The 22,236-nt window shown below is 43.8% G+C and overlaps 1 protein-coding gene across 1 annotated transcript; it reads right to left on the reverse strand.

Annotated features, from left to right (window-relative positions):
• Positions 1–5,228: 5,228 nt before the first annotated feature.
• Positions 5,229–7,662, reverse strand: LOC139531624 (C-C motif chemokine 20-like). The gene is made up of 4 exons (XM_071328247.1): positions 7,479–7,662; positions 6,428–6,530; positions 5,979–6,056; positions 5,229–5,743 (listed from the first exon to the last, which is right to left on the reverse strand). Exons 1-4 carry the CDS (start codon positions 7,555–7,557, stop codon positions 5,692–5,694), a joined length of 312 nt encoding a protein of 103 aa, XP_071184348.1. The 5' UTR covers positions 7,558–7,662; the 3' UTR covers positions 5,229–5,691.
• Between the last annotated feature and the right edge of the window lie 14,574 nt (positions 7,663–22,236).

Raw genomic sequence — 22,236 nt, forward strand, 5'->3', positions numbered from 1 at the left:
TCCAGGTGACTACCTCATAAAACTGGTTGAGAGAATGCCAAGAGTGTGAAAAGCTGTCCTCAATGCAAAGGGTGGCTACTTTGAAGAATCTAAAATATATTTTGATTTGTTTAACACACTTTTGGTTACTACATGATTCAATATGTGTTATTTCATAGTTGTGATGTCTTTATCGTTCTACAATGTAGAAAATTGTAAAAATAAAGAAAGACACTTTATTTTTATTTTACATTTTATTTCACCTATATTTAACCAGCAAGATAAATAAATGAATACAGTATGGGGATGAGGTAGTTGGATGGGCTTTTTACAGATGGGCTGTGTACAGGTGCAGTGATCTGGGAGCTGCTCTGACAGCTGGTGCTTAAAACGTGTTATGGATAGGGGGCAGCATTTTCACGTTTGGATGAAAAGCGTGCCCAGAGTAAACTGCCTGCTACTCAGTCCCAGTTGCTAATATATGCCTATTATTAGTAGATTTGGATAGAAAACACTCTGAAGTTTCTAAAACTGTTTGAATGATGTCTGTGAGTATAACAGAACTCATATGGCAGGCGAGAACCTGAGAAAAATCCAACCAGGAAGTGGGAAATCTGAGATTTGTAGGTTTTCAACTCTTGGCCTATCAAATACACAGTGTCTATGGGGTCATTTTGCACTTCCTGGGGCTTCCACTAGATGTCAACAGTCTTTAGAACCTTTTTTCATGATTCCACTGTAAAGTGGGACCGAATGAGAGGGGAATGAGTCAGAGGTCTGCCAGAATGCCTTGAGCTCTTGACGCTCGTTCACGTGAGAGAGCGAGCTCTGTTCCATTGCTTTTCTACAGACAAAGGAATTCTCCGGTTGGAACATTATTGAAGATTTATGTTAAAAACATCCTAAAGATTGATTCTATACTTCGTTTGACATGTTTCTACGAACTGTAATATGACTTTTCGTCTGAACTTTTGCCTGGACCTGCAGGCGCGTCGTGAGTTTAGATTGTGTACTGAACACGCAAACCAAAAGTAGTAATTTGGACATAAATGATGGACTTTATGGAACAAATCAAACATTTATTGTGGAACTGGGATTCCTAGGAGTGCATTCTGATGAAGATCATCAAAGGTAAGTGAATATTTCTAATGCTATTTCTGACTTATGTTGACTCCAACATGGCGGATATCTTTTGGGGTTGTGTTGGTCTCTGAGCGCCGTATTCAGATTATTCCATGGTGTGCTTTTTCCGTAAAGTTTTTTTGAAATCTGACACAGCGGTTGCAGTAAGGAGATGTTTATCTTTAAATCTGTGAATAACACTTGTATCTTTTATCAATGTTTATTATAAGTGTTTCTGTAAATTGATGTGGCTCTGTGCAAATTCACAGGATGTTTTGGAGGCAAAGCCAAATGTAAACTGAGGTTTTTGGATATAAATATGAACTTGATCGAACAAAACATACATGTATTGTATAACATGTTGTCCCGGGAGTATCATCTGATGAAGAATATCAAAGGTTAGTGATTAATTTTATCTCTATTTCTGATTTTTGTGACTCCTCTCTTTGGTTAGAAAATCGCTGTATGCTTTCTGTGACTAGTTGCTGACCTAACATAATGATATGTTCGCCCGAAAAGCTTTTTTGAAATCGGACACTGTGGTTGGAATTAACGAGAATTTTATCTTTAAAATGGTGTCTAATACTTGTATGTTTGAGAAATTTTAATTATGAGATTTCTGTTGATTGAATTTGGCGACCTGCAATTTCATTACCCCAGTCCTAGACAGGTTAAAGCTGGTGAGGATATGAGTCTCCAGCTTCAGTGATTTTTGCAGTTTGTTCCAGTCATTGGCAGCAGAGAGCTGGAAGGAAAGGCGACCAAAGGAAGAATTGGCTTTGGGGGTGACCAGTGAGATATACCTGCTGGAGCGCGTGCTACGGGTGGGTGCTGCTATGGTGACCAGTGAGCTGAGATAAGACGGAGCTTTACCTAGTAGAGACTTGTAGATGACCTTGAGCCAGTGGGTTTGGCGATGAGTATGAAGCAAGGGCCAGCCAACGAGAGTGTACAGGTTGCAGTGGTGGGTAGTATATAGGGCTTTGGTGACAAAATGGATGGCACTGTGATAGACTGCATCTAATTTGTTGAGTAGAGTGTTGGAGGCTATTTTGTAAATGACATCGCCGAAGTTGAGGATTGGTAGGATGGTCTGTTTTATGAGAGTATGTTTGGCAGCATGAGTGAAGGATGCTTTGTTTCGAAATAGGAAGCCGATTCTAGATTTCATTTTGGATTGGAGATGCTTAATGTGAGTCGGAAGGAGAGTTTACAGTCTAACCAGACACCTAGGTATTTATAGTTGTCCACATATTCTAAGTCAGAACTGTCCAGAGTAGTGATGCTAGACGGGCGGGCGGGTGCAGGCAGCGATCGGTTGAAGAGCATGCATTTAGTTTCACTTGCATTTAAGAGCAGTTGAGGGCCACGGAAGGAGAGTTGTATGGCATTGAAGCTGGTCTGGAGGTTAGTTATCATAGTGTCCAAAGAAGGGCCAGAGGTATACAGAATGGTGTCATCTGCGTAGAGGTGGATCAGAGAATCACCAGCAGCAAGAGCGACATCATTGATGTATACAGAGAAGAGAGTCGGCCCGAGAATTGAACCCTGTGGCACCCCTATAGAGACTGCCAGAGGTCCGGACAACAGGCCCTCCGATTTGACACACTGAACTCTATCAGAGAAGTAGTTGGTGAACCAGGTGACGCAATCATTTGAGAAACCAAGGCTGTTGAGTCTGCCGATAAGAATGTGGTGATTGAAAGCCTTGGCCAGGTCGATGAATACGGCTGCACAGTATTGTCTCTTATCAATGGCGGTTATGATATCGTTTAGGACCTTGTGCATGGCTGAGGTGCACCGATGACCAGCTCTAAAACCAGATTGCATAGCGGAGAAGGTACGGTGGGATTCGAAATGGTCGGTAATCTGTTTGTTAACTTGGCTTTCAAAGACTTTAGAAAGGCAGGGTAGGATAGATATAGGTCTGTAGCAGTTTGGGTCTTGGGTGTCTCCCCCTTTGAAGAGGGGGATGACCGCGGCAGCTTTCCAATCTTTGGGAGTCTCATACAATACGAAAGAGAAGTTTAACAGGCTAGTAATAGGAGTTGCAACAATTTCAGCAGATAATTTTAGAAAGAGAGGGTCCAGATTGTCTAGCCCGGCTGATTTGTAGGGGTCCAGATTTTTTAGCTCTTTCAGAACATCAGCTATCTGGATTTGGGTGAAGGAGAAATGGGGGAGGCTTGGGCAAGTTGCTGTGGGGGGTGCAGGGCTGTTGACCAGGGTAGGGGTAGCCAGGTGGAAAGCATGACCACCCGTAGAAAAATGCTTATTGAAATTCTCAATTATAGTGGATTTATTGGTGGTAACAGTGTTTCCTAGCCTCAGTGCAGTGGGCAGCTGGGAGGAGGTGCTCTTATTCTCCATGGACTTCACAGTGTCCCAGAACTTTTTTGAGTTTGTGCTACAGGATGCAAATTTCTTGAAAAAGCCAGCCTTAGCTTTCCTAACTGCTTGTGTATATTGGTTCCTAACTTTCCTGAAAAGTTGCATATCACGGGGGCTATTCGATGCTAATGCAGAACGCCACAGGATGTTTTTGTGCTGGTCAAGGGCAGTCAGGTCTGGAAAGAACCAAGGGCTATATCTGTTCCTGGTAAAAAAAAAATTGAATGGGGCATGCTTATTTAAGATGTTATTTAAGATGGTGAGGAAGGCACTTTTAAAGAATCACCAGGCATCCTCTACTGACGGGATGAGGTCAATATCCTTCCAGGATATCCGAGCCAGGTCGATTAGAAAGGTCTGCTCCTTGAAGTGTTTTAGGGAGCGTTTGACAGTGATGAGGAGTGGTCGTTTGACCGCAGACCCATTACGGATGCAGGCAATGAGGCAGTGATTGCTGAGATCTTGGTTGAAAACAGCAGAGGTGTATTTGGAGGGCAAGTTGGTTAGGATGATATCTACGAGGGTGCCCGTGTTTACGGATTTGGGGTTGTACCTGGTGGGTTCATTGATAATTTGTGTGAGATTGAGGGCATCGAGCTTAGATTGTAGGATGGCTGGGGTGTTTAGCATGTCCCAGTTTAGGTCACCTAGCAGCACGAGCTCTGAAGATAGATGGGGGGCAATCAATTCACATATGGTGTCCAGGGCACAGCTGGGGGCAAAGGGTGGTCTATAGCAAGCGGCAACGGTGAGAGACTTGTTTCTGGAAAGGTGTTTTTTTAAAAGTAGAAGCTCAAATTGTTTGGATACAGACCTGGATAGTAAGACAGAACTCTGCAGTCTATCTCTGCAGTAGATTGCAACACCGCCTCCTTTGGCAGTTCTATCTTGTCGGAAAATGTTATAGTTAGGGATGGAAATTTCAGGCTTTTTGGTGGTCTTCCTAAGCCAGGATTCAGACACGGCTAGGACATCCGGGTTGGCAGAGTGTGCTTAAGCAGTGAATAAAACAAACTTAGGGAGGAGGCTTCCAATGTTAACATGCATGAAACCAAGGCTTTTACGGTTACAGAAGTCAACAAATGAGAGCACCTGGGGAATAGGAGTGGAGCTAGGCACTGCAGGGCCTGGATTAACCTCTACATCACCAGAGGAATAGAGGAGGAGTAGGATAAGGGTACGGCTAAAGGCTAACAGAACTGGTCGTCTAGTATGTTCGGAACAGAGAGTAAAAGGAGCAGGTTTCTGGGTGCAATAGAATAGATTCAAGGCATAATGTACAGACAAAGGTATGGTAGGATGTGAGTACATTGGAGGTAATGATGAGAGAGATATTGTCTCTAGAGACGTTTAAACCAGGTGATGTCACCGTATATGTGGGAGGTGGAACTAAATGGTTGGTTAAGGCTTATTGAGCGGCGCTAGAAGCTCTACAGTGAAATAAGACAATAATCATTAACCAGAACAGTAATGGACAAGGCATATTGATATTAGGGAGAGGGATGCGTAGCCGAGTGATCATAGGGGTCCAGTGAGTGGTTGGGCCTGCTGGAGACACGGCGATTCAGACAGCTAGCAGGCCGGGGCTAGCAAGCTAGCAGAAGGGCCTTAGAGGGATGTAGCAACGGAGGAAAGTATGTTTTAGCCTCCTCGTGCGGTGACGGCGATAGACCTTGAATGAGTAGGTGTGTCCAAACTTTTGACTGGTACTGTACAATAAGAATAGAACACACAGGTTTTTCCAAATACATATTTTATTATCTATTTCATAGCTCTTAGCTTACACCAAAATTAAAAAGGTTTTCTCTGGCTCCAATTGGACAGAGGATATGAAACAACACAAAAATATTTTGTGGTACTCTGTGAAAACAGATGTTTTCATGTTTATCAGGAATACTGCACTTGCTGTTTATGAAACAGACCATTGATACATAGAGTTACACACAAACTGATATGAAACTCAAACACCTTCAGAATCAATACAGATATGATGAACAATAATAACCATAGATATTAAATGATTTGTATGAATACGGAAAGTGTCTCTATGCATATTGAGATATTTAGCTGTTAGTACAGCATCCATAGGGTAAACAGTGTACTCATATGCATATATGAGATATATTGTAATAGTTCTATAATGATAGGGTAAAGCTATACATTCATCCACACATAAATCATCTCCAGGTCATCGCCAGGTCATGAGATCAGAGACGTTTTCTTCAGTTTAGATTTCCTCTCCTGACGCTTGCTGTGAACACACACACGTAGACACACAACGTTAGACAAACATACACACAACGTTTTACAACACCTACACACGTGCACACACACACACACACACACACACACACACACACACACACACACACACACACACACACACACACACACACACACACACACACACACACACACACACACACACACACACACACACACACACACACACACACACACACACACACACACACAGGTGTACTCACAGCAGGCAGCGTTCTACCCTCTTGGTCCAGTCTTGAGAGGGGTCGGCACACACAAACTTGTCCATCCAAGTGTGGAAGCTGCAACAACCCAGCACAATGTCAACACATATTACACACACACACATACACACACACACACACACACACACACACACACACACACACACACACACACACACACACACACACACACACACACACACACACACACACACACACACACAAGCACACAATCACACACACACACACACACACACACACACACACACACACACACACACACACGCACACACATGCACACACACACACGCGCACACACACACGTTACACACACATGCACAGATAGTGAGTGAATCTCAATGGTTTTTCCTCAAAATGCATTGGAGAAGGTAAAGACAAGACTATTCTACTACCAGATTGTGCTTGGCTGTGATTGGAGGATAACTCACATGACAGCGTGGATGTCACAGGAGGAAGTAATGGGCTGGTGGGTGTAGTTTTTCAGCCGTCGGCATTGCAATGGACGCCGAGTGTACTTCAGACAGCAATGTGCTACACACACACACACACACACACACACACACACACACACACACACACACACACACACACACACACACACACACACACACACACACACACACACACACACACACACACACACACACACACACACACACACACACACACACACCCACACACACACACACACACACACAAGTTAAACAGTAAGATAGGGGGAGCATGTGTGTCTGCAAGAAAGACAATGTGTGCTTGTTTATGTTGTGTGTGTGTGTGTGTGTATGTTTATGTTGTTTGTGTGTGTGTGTGTGCGTGCATGCGTGTGTGTGTGTGTGTGTGTGTGTGTGTGCGTGCGTGTGTGCGTGCGTGTGTGTGTGTGTGTGTGTGTGTGCGTGCGTGCGTGCGTGCGTGCGTGCGTGTGTGTGTGTGTGTGTGTGTGTGCGTGCGTGCGTGTGTGTGTGTGTTTGTGTGTATGTGTTTTTACTATTGCTTGTGTGTGGATGTATGGTGTGTTTGTGTTAGCACTGTTAGGTTCTAATTCTCAGAGTAAAAAACTCAACAGACACTAAGTTTATTCTTCCCAGAGGGTCTGTACAGCTGCATTCAGACAAATACATTTTCACACAAACACTGATATTTAACCGTTCCTCATAGGCTGAGTCTCCTCCTACACATCTGTACAAACATCGTTCTTTACTGCTGGGCAGGACACTAGTGATACAGTCCATAAACCTTTATTTCTCCCTTAAGGTGACCTGACCTGATATCAATCCCCCTCCATTACTAATCCATGGCTCTTTCCCCTTATCAATGCCTGCTACATGTAATCGCTTCCCTGCACTCAACACTTCCAAGCTTAATTGCACCCACTATATACCTTCTTCCTATAACCATTAACTTCTGGTGTAGACCCTCTAAACCTCAGCACTCCATCCAAGTGACATATATTTCATATTCTCAGAACCCAACAGCACTGACCTGATTGTGTGGAGGGGATGAGGGTGAGGATGAGGAGAGATAACAGCACAGCCAGGACACACACTCTACAACGTAGCATCCTGATCTTCAGATGGGTTCCACAGAGACAGAAAGTAGGGAGAGTGAGATAGAGTGTTTCAGTAGTGTGTGTGAGAGAGAGAGAGGGAAAGAGAGAGAGAGAGAGAGAGAGTCTGTGTTCTTTAAGTAGGGATCTGGCTGGATTTCACCCAGATAGCAGTGTCATGGAATGTATTGGCAGGGGGTGTTGCGGTGGGGAGAGGGGGCGTTATTAGGCTGTTGTGCGACTGTTGGTATGCTCAGTGTTCAGGTGTATTGCGTGTGTGCGTGCTCTGCCAATGAGATTTATTTTCTTCTCCACTTCCTCCTTGGCTGCAGATTAACTACTGATCTTGTTTTCCTCCACTGAAAGATAATGCTGGAATGTAAGCAGTGTGTAGGAGTAGAGTGGAACAATCTTACCTGAGGAGTGTGTAAACAGCTGAATGAATGGGAGTTGATATAATGACCATAGACTAAAATAGGATATGACCTTCACAAACTGCTCAGGTAATATAATTCCAGCCATTTTGTCAAAGTCTTCAGTTTGACGTCACAGCTGTGATGAAGTACTTATTGTGGATCCAAACGATCATTGACACCAATAGATGATGTAAGATTTGCGTAATTGTTAATCGTTACCGAGACACGGAAATGTGTATTTTTATACATGAATAAACCCAGGGAGAGGTTAGTGGACAGGGTTAGTCACAGTTTTAAGGTGGTAAAGTGGAAGACATATCACCTGATTACAACTAGGCTACTTTCTTGACGATCCAACTAGATGGCAGTTCAGACCAGGGACGGACTGGACTTTTAGACTCAGACCGGCCCCTCCAAAACCCCCCCCCCCAGCGATACACCACCACCCACACAACCCACGTCACACTTTATGTAAACAAGATTACTGAACAATATTTATAACAATAACTTTAGTAAAATAGATGTAAAATAGAACAAGAGGAATGTGTTGCTCTTAGGAGGCGGCTGGCTAGAAGGAGCACATATTGGCACAATGGCACTGGCAGCAAGGTGGCACGAATCTCTGGAACCATCTGACCAGTAAAATAAATAATACAGGAATACATTTGTTGGTAAAAATACTGGTGAGTAGACAAGTCATAGAATAAAATAAAAATACACATATTTCCTACATCCTTAAGCCGTGTGTAGTCTTTACATTCTCTATACTCCCCTTGTCCTAAGGGTAAAAAATGACCCGCCTTCACTGAACCCCTAAAATAAAGCAGCTTAATTGAATTTTAAACCCCCAATCTATTTTGCGTTTAGAAACAACCTGTCATTCATCACAAACTTTGTGAAAATTGGGGTTTTCCCTCTTCACAATGCAGAAAGACTGCATTTAATCAGTGGACACCACTCGTTTTTATTACAACACAACTGTCATAATTGTTTTCTTTACTAAAGTAGAGGTTTATTATTATTATTATTATTGATAAAGGTACTGCATAGGTGTAAACAAATCTGTTTTAGCAAGAGATAGCACTTGTATAGCCTAAGAAAGTAGCATAAATGTGCAGAAAGTATGCATTTGAATGCATTTTATTGAAGGGAAACAATAACTGTTTTGAACTTTTTTGGCAACATAGTGATGTATTATTATATACTGTACAATGAGGAATTCAACTACAAAATACTAGTCTGCTCCCATTTTTTGAACCATTGCCCCTACCCACAAGGTGAATAAACAACAATAATAGATAAGAATAAAATAATATAATAGATACAAAACAGAAATGTGAAGAACATAAATCAATCAACTCTAATTAGCACATGTAGGACAGTATGCAAGTGTGTGTGCATGGACTTTGCAGATGTATTTCTCACATGTGCAGCACATACTATTTGTAGTACAGTCCTTCTTTGGGGGGCAGAATTGGCATCTCCTCCTCTTGCCTGCCCCAGCTGCAGCCTCAGGTGGATCAGGACAAGACTCAGCCCCCTAAACAGCTTTCACAAGTGCTGCAGAGGCTGCTGTGCGGGAGAGGCGCTCCCTTCTTTGAATGTGTGGGGTTACAAGTGCCTTTCCCAGCTGCTCCAGGAACACCCTCCTCTTGTTCCGCTTATCAGGCATCCAGGTTTGGTTGATCTTGTTCCATATCATGAAGGCATTGTATGAGGACACATCAATGGTGTTATGGAAGATGACCAGGGGCCAGCGGGCAGTCATCCTCCTGCAGCTGTAAGTTCCAATCACCTTGTCCAGGTTGTCCACGCCTCCTTTGTTGTGGTTGTATTCCAGGATGATGACTAGTTTCCTGTCCTCACGATCACTGATCTCAGCCATTTTGTGCAGTGTGCTCAGGAGGAATACATTCTTGTTCCTCTTTGTGAGGTAAGAAACTAGAGTGGTGGTGGGGGTGAAGGCAAACTTTGATGAGAAGGCCTCTCTCCCTCTTGTTGCGAGGAGTGCAGTGGGGAGCTCAGGCTTGTTCTTTCTAACTGTGCCAACCATGGTGATCTTCCTCTTCAGGAGATGCTGGCTGAGTTCAATCAGTATCACACATCATCTCCATTTCTTATTGTGTGTGTGTGTGTGTGTGTGTGTGTGTGTGTGTGTGTGTGTGTGTGTGTGTGTGTGTGTGTGTGTGTGTGTGTGTGTGTGTGTGTGTGTGTGTGTGTGTGTGTGTGTGTGTGTGTGTGTGTGTGTGTGTGTGTGTGTGTGTGTGTGTCTTTGTGGTTTTTGTGGTGTGTAAATGATTTTATAACTGCCGGGTCTGACCCTAAGATAATCTTTGTACCCTGGTGGTGTACAGCTTCATGGAAATATGAACAAAGGCAATGTTTCACTTTTTCTAATTTTGGAGTCACTCTAGGAAAACGAATCAAATTTCGAGTTGGAAAAATATCACTTAGGGGGCTTTCTCTGCTGTTAAACATAGTGGCGGGTCATTTTTTACCCTTAAGACAACACAATGGTTAAATTGGCATTTCCAGAAATCGCTGATGCTACAGGCATGGTTTTCTTCTTTCCAGCCCTTTTCCTTGGCAGAGTGGTCTCTAACTCCAGCTCTGTTTCCTCATCCCGTTCCTGCAACTTCCTGTTGGCCAACTGTACAAATGTGTCTACAGCTGCCTTGACTTTTTCTAAATCTCTTGCCATTCCTTTCAGCTGCTCCTCTGTAGACACAACCATACGATGCGCAGACAGAATGTCCATTCCACTTGTTTGAAGATATTTTGAGACTGGTGATGTGACCTGAAATATTCTGAGGAGTATCTGAGCTGTAAGTATTGTTTCATACTTCAGCAACCTCTCAATGTATCCTTGCGCCTTGACCCGCCACCTCTTTAAAGTGACGCCGGAGAGGAAGGCAGATGTTTTACGTGTCCCCAATCCATTGTTTTTTTTTATACGTTTATTTGCGTTTTTGTTATTTATTATTTTTTTACTTATTTTGTACATAATGTTGCCGCTACCGTCTCTTATGACCGAAAATAACTTCTAGACATCAGGACTGCGATTACTCAGCACGGACAAACAGAATCCTTTTTTTCCTCTCACGACTTTGTTGAGCCCGACGCGAAGGTGTCACGAGAATTTGCTATCTAAATGGTTGAACTCAACTACTACAAAAGCTCTGTCTAATTCCTGAAGGTTGTAAAGCTCCAGTTCAAAGAAATAGACAAAGTCTCAGCCTGCAATAGATCCATTTTTATTTATTTATTCTTTATTTACATCAGTAGAAACTCCATCTCGCTTTAGGTGGGCTGTATTTTTCCACAGTTCACATATATTGTTTATCACACTTCTGCAACATGATTCATTATCTTCTGCAAGCCGTTTCTAACAGTTTTTCTCCTCCCTAGGGTGGGGAGGCCTCTTTCCAGTTATTAGTTTCACCGTTATCACAAGTCGACAGTTCAGTTGTCCTTGAATGTCTCAACTATACCCTGCTCATATTGCGAAATAGTAACACAATGGCCTAGTCTTAAAAGGTCTAGTCACACACATTATTGGATTATGATTCTAACACGTATGCAATTATATGGTTTCAGGGTGGAATACTTTAGTCATTATCTTAAACATACAAATTCTTCTTGGGAACAGGCCCTAATCCCCGCAATTTGCGTGAAGAGGAGGCGGAGAAAAAGGGGCGAAGGGCTGCCTTCTGAGAATTCGTAGGCGATCGAACAAACCCCTAATTCCCTCCATTCTGCTAAATCGACGAGCTACATGGAAGATTAAACTACCAACGGAACATTAAAAACTGTAACATCTTATGCTTCCCTTGAGTTGTGGCTGAATGATGACACTATCAACATACAGCTGGCTGGTTACACACTATACCAGCAGGATAGAACAGCAGCGTCTGGTAAGACAAGGGGAGGCGGACTACGTATTTTTGTAAATAACAGCTGGTGCACGATATCTAAGGGAGTCTCGAGCTATTGCTCACTTGAGGTAGAGTATCTCATGATAAGCTGTAGACCACACTACCTACCTAGAGAGTTTTCGTCTGTATTTTTCGTAGCTGTTTACATACTACCACAGTCAGAGGCTGGCACTAAGACAGCATTGAATGAGCTGTATTCCGCCATAAGTAAACTAGAAAACGCTCACCCAGAGGCGGCGCTCCTAGTAGCCGGGGACTTTAATACAGGGAAACTTAAGTCCATTTTACCAAATTTCTATCTGCACGTTAAATGTGCAACCAGAGGGAAAAAAACTCTGGACCACCTATACTCCACACACAGAGACGCATACAAAGCTCTCCCTCGCCCTCTATTTGGAAAATCTGACCATAATTCTATCCCCTGATTCCTGCTTACAGGCAAAAATTCAAGCAGGAAGCACCAGTGACTAGATCAATAAAAAAGTGTTCAGATGAAGCAGATGCTAAGCTACAGGACTGTTTTGCTAGCACAGACTGGAATATGTTCTGGGATTCCTCCGATGGCATTGAGGAGTACACCACATCAGTCATTGGCTTCATCAATAAGTGCATCGACGACATCGTCCCAACAGTGACCATATGTAAAAAACCCAACCAGAAGCCATGGATTACAGGCAGCAGCCATACTGAGCTAAAGGCTAGAGCTGCCGCTTTCAAGGAGTGGGACTTAGCTTATAAGTAATCCCGCTAGGTCCTCCGACAAACCATCAAACAGGCAAAGCATCAATACAGGACTAAGATCAAATCGTACTAGCTCTGACCCTCGTCGGATGTGGCAGGGCTTGCAAACTATTACAGACTACAAAGGGAAGCACAGCCAAGAGCTGCCCAGTGACATGAGCCTACCAGATGAGCTAAACTATTTCTATGCTCGCTTCCAGGCAAATAACACTGAAACATGCATGAGAGCACCAGCTGTTCTGGAAGACTGTGTGGTCACGCTCTCTGCAGCCGATGTGAGTAAGACCATTCAACAGGTCAACATTCACAAGGCCGCAGGGCCAGACGGATTACCAGGACATGTACTGTGAGCATGCACTGACCAACTGGCAGTTGTCTTCAGTGACATTTTCAACCTCTCCCTGTCCGAGTCTGTAATACCTAAATGTTTTAAGCAGACCACCATAGTGTCTGTGCCTAAGAACACTAAGGTAACCTGCCTAAATGACTACCGACCCGTAGCACTCACGTCTCTAGCCATGAAGTGCTTTGAAAGGCTGGTCATGTCTCACATCAACACCATTATCCCAGAAACCCTAGACCCACTCCAATTTGCATACCGCCCCAACAGATCCACAGATGATGCAATCTCTTTTGCACTCCACACTGCCTTTTCCCGCCTGGACAAAAGGAACACCTATGTGAAAATGCTATTCATTGACTACAGCTCAGCGTTCAACACCATAGTGCCCACAAAGCTCATCAATAAGCTAAGGTCCCTGGGACTAAACATCCCCCTCTGCAACTAGATCCTGGACTTCCTGACGGGCCGCCCCCAGGTGGTAAGGGTAGGTAACAACACATCCACCACGCTGATCCTCAACACAGGGGCCCCTCAGGGGTGCGTGCTCAGTCCCCTCCTGTACTCCCTGTTCACTCATGACTCCAACACCATCATTAAATATGTCGTTGACACAACAGTGGTAGGCCTGATCACCGACAACGATGAGACAGCCTATAGGCAGGAGGTCAGAGACCTGGCCGTGTGGTGCCAGGAAACGAACCTCTCCCTCAAAGTGATCAAGACAAAAGAGATGATTGTGGACTTAAGGAAAAAGAGGACCGAGCACGCCCCCATTCTCATCGGCTGTCACGCCCTGATGGTGTTGTAGGTCAGGGTGTGACTAGGGGGGTGTTCTAGTTTTCCTATATCTATGTTTGTTTTTGTTGTATGGTTCCGAATTAGAGGCAGTTGTTTGTCGTTGTCTCTAATTGGGGATCATACTTAAGTTCTCCATTGTTCCCACCTGGGTTGTGGGATATTGTTTTGTGTATGTGCATGTAGCACCACTGATGTCACGTTTCGTTGTTTGTTTATTGTTTTGCTTGGAAGTTTCGCTTTATTAAAAGATGTGGAACTTTAATCACGCTGCGCCTCGGTCCGTCTCTCATCGCGAACGTGACATCGGCGGGGCTGCAGTTGAGAAGGTTGAGAGCTTCAAGTTCCTTGGTGTCCACATCACCAACAAACTAACATGGTCCAAGCACACCAAGACAGTCGTGAAGAGTGCACGATAAAACTTATTCCCCCTCAGGAGACTGAAAAGATTTGGCCTGGGTCCTCAGATCCTGAAAAGGTTCTACAGTTGCCCCATCGAGAGCATCCTGACTGGTTTCATCACTGCCTGGTATGGCAACTCCTCGGCCTCCGACCACAAGGCACTACAGAGGGTAGTGCGAACGGCCCAGTACATCACTGGGGCCAAGCTTCCTGCCATCCAGGTCTTCTATACCAGGCGGTGTCAGAGGAAGGCCCTGAAAATTGTCAAAAACTCCAGCCACCCTAGTCATAGACTGTTCTCTCTGCTACCGCACGGCAAGCAGTATCGGAGCGCCAAGTCTAGGTCCAAGAGGCTTCTAAACAGCTTCTACCCCCAAGCCATAAGACTCCTTAACATCTAATCAAATGGCTACCCAGACTATTTGCATTTCCCCCCTCCTCCCCTCTTTACATCGCTGCTTCTGTCTGTTGTTGTCGTCTATGCATAGTCACTTCAATAACTCTACCTACATGTACATACTACCTCAACTAACCAGTGCCCCCGCACATTAACTCTGTACCGGTACCCCCCTGTATATAGTCTCGCTATTGTTGTTTTACTGCTGTTCTTTATTTACTTGTTACTTTTATCTCTTATTCTTATCCATATATTTTTTAACTGCTTTGTTGGTTGGGGGCTCGTAAGTAAGCATTGTACTGTAAGGTCTACACCTGTTGTATTCGGTGCATGTGACTAATAAAAATGGATTTGATTAGCATTGATGTTTTTCTGATCTTGTATGGTTGAAAGAATGACAAGGACATCAACATACAGACCCTCATCTGGATTTCCAAAATCTCCAAAGACTTTCTTTAAGGCCTTGTCCACCAGCGTGTCTCTCCAAATGGAGCAAGACGTCTGTGTCTTGGGTCCTTGCTCTCCTTCGCACCAAATGGAGCAAGACGTCTGTGTCTTGGGTCCTTGCTCTCCTTCGCACCAAATGGAGCAAGACGTCTGTGTCTTGGGTCCTTGCTCTCCTTCGCACCAAATGGAGCAAGACGTCTGTGTCTTGGGTCCTTGCTCTCCTTCGCACCAAATGTTCATCCTCTGGTGGGATTCACGGAAGAACACAGCTATGTTGTTAATGAGAGAAAAAAGTGACCCACTTGCCAAGACACTCTTTGTTGTCTGCCAAAACAAGGTTAAAAATGTGTGCATAGCACCACACATGCACTTGATTGGTGGACTATGCAGAGAGCAGGGCAGAGAAGCCTTTATACTAGCCTTGCATACTGGAGGCTCCATCAGTGGAATTGCCAATGCACTTGCTGATGTCAAGCTTCATGTTTTCCAGTACCCAGTACTTCACTCAGAACCTGGACAAAGTATAGTCCAGTGGATGCCTCGCATTTCACCACAGCCACAAGCCTCTCATGGATGACGTCCGTCACATATCTGACTCTGACAGAGCATTGCTTTTGTGTTGTAATGTCCTGCGTAGTGTCAATCTGGACTGAAAACATACCAGCTTCCTGGATTTCACGTGCTATAGTGGCCTGCATTGTGTGTTGGATGGTGGTAACGACGTTATCGATGGAAGTCTTTGATAATAGAGTGATGAGAGCCTCTGCCCTCTCTTGACCAGGACTCACGCAGTTTTTTGCTTTTCTCTATGCAGGCAGTGAGATGTTCTTTCATACACAGGGCATACTTTCCCAGCAGAATGATCATTTCTAAAAAGTTGCCATGGTCAATGCTGCTAACATCTAACGTATAAGCTGCTTCAGACTGCATGCCCCTGTAGCTCAGACACCTCTTGCCTTTAACAACATCTATAATGCGCTCTAGCACTTGCCTTCCTCTGCACACTTGCTCTCTATGAGCAGATATCTGACTGCCGATGAACAGGCTCTCAATGTTACCTTTGGAGGACCTTAGAAAGTAGGCCTCAGCATAACCTCTATGCATAACGCTCTTCTCATGCTCTCCCACTCTCTGATGGATATGCTTCCAGTCTGCCATTCCATTCACGAAAGGGCTGCGCTCTGTGGGCTTTGCAAATGCCATACAAATGAAGCAGAATAAAGCATGGTTCTCTTCACTGTATGACAGCTACTTCCTGTTGGTCCCATCTTTACAAAAGAAAACCTTCTGCACCACAGACTTTTCACACTTTTGTTGGGAGTGGAAACTAAAAAACATATCTAGGTCCCATGACTTCGGTCTCTTAAAATAATAAAAAATTGGTGTGGCAGTGGCATCCTGGCTCTGGCTCAATCTACATCTGTCCACTGCAGATGCACTATCCTCAACCTGGATGAGTAATTAGTATACATGAGTATAATATTATAACATTAAATAAAACGTATAATGTTAATATAATAGTATAATGTTAGTATTATATTAATATATTAATTATATAATGTTAGTATATTCATATAATTTCATATAATAGTATTCTATATACCACTAGTATAATATTAATTCCAATTGGACAATACAGCAGTTTAAGAAATATATAACCAACATTTATCTATCATTTTTGTAGGTTTTGTTCTGTCATTAAATCCTTGTGCAAGAAAAATGGTCTACATTGGTGGTTAGTCTCCAATTGGTTAATGCTAAGTGCTAACTTGTCATTAATCATAACCATTCATGCATAACAATGAGTTCAACATTTCAAAAGTTTGCTGTAGCACGTCAACCACATCCAGGCTGTGATTGGTCGGTTCACGAAAAGTGACATTGACGAGAGCTTGTTTCAACAAAAGGAACCCGATATAGCTAAATAGCCAGCTAGCCAAACCCAAACATTGCTTTTCTTATCCCTATTGTCTTCTGTTTTACCGCTTCAGCTGCAAAACCTTGACTAACAGTTGAACTGGTATCGCTGGGCTCAATGGGCTGCTCTCTCTGCTCTCTTTCCTGTTTGCTACCAGTGCCTTCAGGCTCACAAGGCTGCGATGATTGACTGGTAACGGCGCCAGACGAATAATTAGTTATTTTAAAACATTTAACTGCATCAGCCTCAAGGGACTTCAACCTCTTCTCTCTCTGCTTGTTTGTTCATGCTGTTAGACCTGTTTATAGACTACCATGTCTTCTTGTATCATTCCTCCTCCACACAGGGAGTGTGTGTATGAACTATTGTTAAAACACTGGTTTATGAAACTATTAATTCTTACCTGTGTATGGATGATTAAGTATGTGTTTTTTGTATGTGATGAAATCCAAAATGTGTAGGGAACATTCCAACATTATTTGGGAACTTTAGGCATTGAACTGCCGTCTCCGACAGGGAATTGTACATGTGCATAGAGCCGGAAGTATTACCCACTCGACCACGGCTCTGCCCCATAATCCCTTTGCAAGGCCTAGAAATATTGTGACGACACACACACACGCACACACACACACACACACACACACACAGACACACACACACACACACACACACACACACACACACACACACACACACACACACACACACACACACACACACACACACACACACACACACACACACACACACACACACACACACGCATAGACACACACCAAACAAACACAATGGCGGACAATCACCCAAGGTCAGAGTAGAGCGTAATCAGACCCAGAGAGAAAAAGATGATCAATGATCATCCTCATCAGCAGGAAGGGATCATATCAGCATTATCAGTGGCATTCTAAGAATGTCACAACATTCTATAAATAACCACAGAGTTCCAGAGTTAAAAATAGTAACACATAAGGATGGCGTGGCTTTAAAACTTCAAACTCTGGTCACACAAGGAATAATTGCAGGGGAAACATGCACCTTTTTATTTGGTGAATAGCATTCACGCACATACTACACCAAATCAGCATTAGCTTTACATACCGCCTGTCATCTGGACTGGTGTTCAGCGTTTACCCACCTTTTCTACCCCTACGGCCCTGCTACTGACATCCTACCAACTCCATATAAATAACCAGATCTCTGATCTTTACTGTAGATCTGTCTGCATTCTATAGATCTGAACTTGATCTGTTTCATGAACTGAGTGTCATCTCTGTTAGATGAGTCAATCTGAACTGGGGGTTGTACTTGGGGTGGCAGGTAGCCTAGTGGTTAGAGCGTTGGGCCAGTAACTGAAAGGTTGCAAAATTGAATCCCCGAGCTGACAAGGTAAAAATCTGTTGTTCTGCTCCTGAACAAAGCAGTTAAACCACTGTTCCTAGGCCGTCTTTGTAAATAAGAATTTGTTCTTAACTGACTTGCCTAGTTAAATAAAGGTAAAATAAAAATATATGTGTGTTAACAGAGAGTTGGGTGTGTTTCCACAGGGTGTGTTTTTTCACTATCAAATTAATTTGTCAAATGCTTTGTAAACAACTGTCAGAGTTGTGCGCTACTGGTGGAGAAGGCAGGTGCAGGAGAGCAGAGAGTTGTGAACAGGCGCACACTTTATTAAGGCAGAGGCAATAAAACAGACAGACGCCACTGCGTCAAACCTCCAGCCAAAGGTAAAAAGTGCAAGGCACGAAACAGTCACAAAAATAAGCAAATGTTTAACAATTAAACATCCCTCGTGAAATACCATGGAATACAGGGGAAAAACCAGCCTGGCGCGTACACGAAACACGTAACAAAAACTATTTCACACAAAGACATGGGGGTGAACAGAGGAATAAATACATGCAGTGTGATTAGGGAATGTAAACCAGGTGTGCAGGGAACAAGACAAAACAAATGAAACAATGAAAAAATGGAGCGGCGATGGCTAGAAAGCCGGTGACGTCGACAGCCGAACGCCGCCCGAACAAGGAGAGGAGCCGACTTCGGCGGAAGTCGTGACAACAACAGGTGTAGACTAACAGGGAAACATGTTACTTATGGGGATTTAATTAACAATGCAGAGTTGAAAATAAAATAGAAATAGCGACACAAGGAATAAATACACAGTGAATAACGAATACTAATGAAGAATAAAAATAACATGGCTATATACAGGGAGTACCAGTACCGAGTCGATGTGCAGGGGTACGAGGTGATTAAGGTAGCTATGTACATATAGGTATGGTTAAAGTGATTAGGCAACAGGATAGATAATAGCAGGTAGCCATTTGATTAGATATTTAGCAATCTTGTTTAGCACTCTTATGGCCAGGGGGTAGACACTGTTCAGGGAACAGTCTATGTCTTGGGTGGATGGAGTCTTTGAGTCTTTTTAGGCCTTCCTCTGACACTGCCTGGTATAGAGGTCCTGGATGGCAAGGAACTCTGCCCCAGTGATGTACTGGGTCGTACTCTCCACCTTCTGTAGCGCCTTACAGTCGGGTGCCTTGCAGTTGCCGTACCAACCGGTGATGCAGGCAGTCAAATGCTTTCAATGGTGCAGTGAATAACTTTTTGAGGATCCGAGGGCCCATGGCAAATCTTTTCAGCCTCCTGTTCACCATTGAAACTTCAGCCCTCTTCACAACTGTGTGGGTGTGTGGACCATGTTAATTCCTTAGTGATGTGGACACCAAGGAACTTGTAGCTCTCGACCCGCTCCACTACAGCCACATTGATGTGGAAGGGGGCATTGTTGTCCTAGTACCACCCTGCTAGGTCTCTGAACTCCCCCCTATAGGCTGCCTCATCATCGTCGGTGACCAGTCCTACCAACATAAAGTTGTCAGCAAACTTGATGATGGTGTTGGAGTCATGCACGTCCACGCAGTTGTGGGTGAATACAGGAGGGGACTAAGCACACACCCTTGAGGGACCTCCGTGTTGATGGTCAGCGTGGATGATGTGTTGTTGCCTACCGTGACTGCCTGGGGGCGGCCCATCAAGAAGTCCAGGATCCACTTGCAGAGGGCGGTGTTCAGTGCCAGGGTCCTGAGCTTGGAGGGGACAACGGTGTTGAATGCAGAGCTGTAGTCCATGTGTCACAAAATGAAGAAGACGAAGTGATAATGAGGTCTTATTGTTGTACATTCTAACATAAGATGGCTTTCTCACACCTTTTTTGAACTGATGTATTTGTGTGTGTTTTTAAGCATGTTTCTCTTCCCTTGTTTTGAATTTCACCGTTTACTCACAGGAGCACTGCTGTCAACCAAGGAGTGCTACTATGGAGGGAATACGGGAACACAACTTCCTGGAATTCTCAACCCCTCCTGAGAAGTATCAATAATTCAATGTACATCCTATTGGTGTATTTAATGGCCATGGAAGCAACGTGTGCCAGAATGGTTCTGGACAAAGACATGGAAGGACCGCTTGCGAAACACTGGAACTGGAAAAACGGGGCAGAGCTACAACAGACTTTCGAAGGCGCATCAGACTGATCAGCGGCAAAATCCGAACTGGATCACAAAGTAAAAATGAATGTGAAATGTTTTAAATGCTTTTACTTGGCTGTCAAAGGACCCACGCTTTTAATCTCACTCCTTTTTAACATTATCTGCTATAACCCCTTTCGTGGGATCTATTCCACCATAACCCCTTTAGTGGGATCTATTCCATTCTAACCCCTTTAGTGGGATCTATTCCACCATAACCCCTTTAGTGGGATCTATTCCTCCCTAAGTATTTTAGTGGGATCTATTCCACCCTAACCCCTTTAGTGGGATCTATTCCACCATAACCCCTTTAGTGGGATCTATTCCATCCTAACCCCTTTAGTGGGATCTATTCCACCATACCCCCTTTAGTGGGATCTATTCCTCCCTAAGTATTTTAGTGGGATCTATTCCACCCTAACCCCTTTAGTGGGATCTATTCCACCATAACACCTTTAGTGGGAATTTAGTCCATCCTAACCTCTTTAGTGGGATCTATTCCACCATAACACCTTTAGTGGGAATTTAGTCCATCCTAACCCCTTAAGTGGGATCTATTCCACCATAACACCTTTAGTGGGAATTTAGTCCATCCTAACCTCTTTAGTGGGATCTATTCCATCCTAACCCCTTTAGTGGGATCTATTCCACCATAACCCCTTTAGTGGGATCTATTCCTCCCTAAGTATTTTAGTGGGATCTATTCCACCCTAACCTCTTTCGTGGGATCTATTCCACCCTAACCCCTTTCGTGGGATCTATTCCATCCAATCCCCTTTAGTGGGATCTATTCCATCCAATCCCTTTTAGTGGGATCTATTCCATTCTAACCCCTTTAGTGGGATCTATTCCTCCCTAAGTGTTTTAGTGGGATCTATTCCATTCTAACCCCTTTCGTGGGATCTATTCCACCCTAACAACTTTAGTAGGATATATTCCACCCTAACCCCTTTAGTGGGATCTATTCCACCCTAACCCCTTTCGTGGGATCTATTCCACCCTAACCCCTTTAGTAGGATATATTCCATTCTAACCCCTTTAGTGGGATCTATTCCACCCTAACCCCTTTCGTGGGATCTATTCCACCCTAACACCTTTAGTGGGATCTATTCCATACTAACCTCTTTAGTGGGATCTATTCCACCATAACACCTTTAGTAGGATCTATTCCACCATAACCCCTTTAGTGGGATCTATTCCATACTAACCTCTTTAGTGGGATCTATTCCACCATACCCCCTTTAGTGGGATCTATTCCACCATAATCCCTTAAGTGGGATCTATTCCATCCGAACCCCTTTAGTGGGTTCTATTCCACCTTAACTCCTTCACTGGGATCTATTCCACCCTAACTCTTTAAGTGGGATCTATTCCACCCTAACCCCTTTAGAGGGATTTATTCCACCATAATCCCTTTAGTGGCCTACATTGTGTTTGATACATTTCCAGTCTACCTATACATTATTTTTATTTTTTGGTGTTCACACTTTTTGATGAAATCTTGCCAACTTGTGTTTCATGGTTACCGTGGTTCCCAACTGGTCACTGGAACTTGAATGTTTTACAGTTAAGAGTCCTGGTGCTCCAAACCTCCAACAGATGGTGTAGTCTGTTTTTATGACAAATCAACAGCATTCTTACATAAGTATTCATTTTGTCCTGAGTGGTGAGGGCAGTGTGGAGTGCAATGGAGACTGTGTCGTGTGTGTGTGTGTGTTTGCATTTCAGAACTCTAATTCCTCTCAGGATTAATCTCTCGTTAAC

Source organism: Salvelinus alpinus, chromosome 10 (assembly GCF_045679555.1).
Source record: "Salvelinus alpinus chromosome 10, SLU_Salpinus.1, whole genome shotgun sequence".
Taxonomy (NCBI): domain Eukaryota; kingdom Metazoa; phylum Chordata; class Actinopteri; order Salmoniformes; family Salmonidae; genus Salvelinus; species Salvelinus alpinus.

Excerpts from the sequence above, each read along its gene's own strand:
- LOC139531624 (XM_071328247.1), bottom strand. The coding sequence starts at position 7,557 with ATGCTACGTTGTAGAGTGTGTGTCCTGGCTGTGCTGTTATCTCTCCTC. Across the intron at positions 6,057-6,427 it reads TGTGACATCCACGCTGTCAT|CTTCCACACTTGGATGGACA; the intron begins GTGAGTTATCCT and ends GGGTTGTTGCAG. Across the intron at positions 5,744-5,978 it reads AGGGTAGAACGCTGCCTGCT|CAAGCGTCAGGAGAGGAAAT; the intron begins GTGAGTACACCT and ends GTGTGTTCACAG.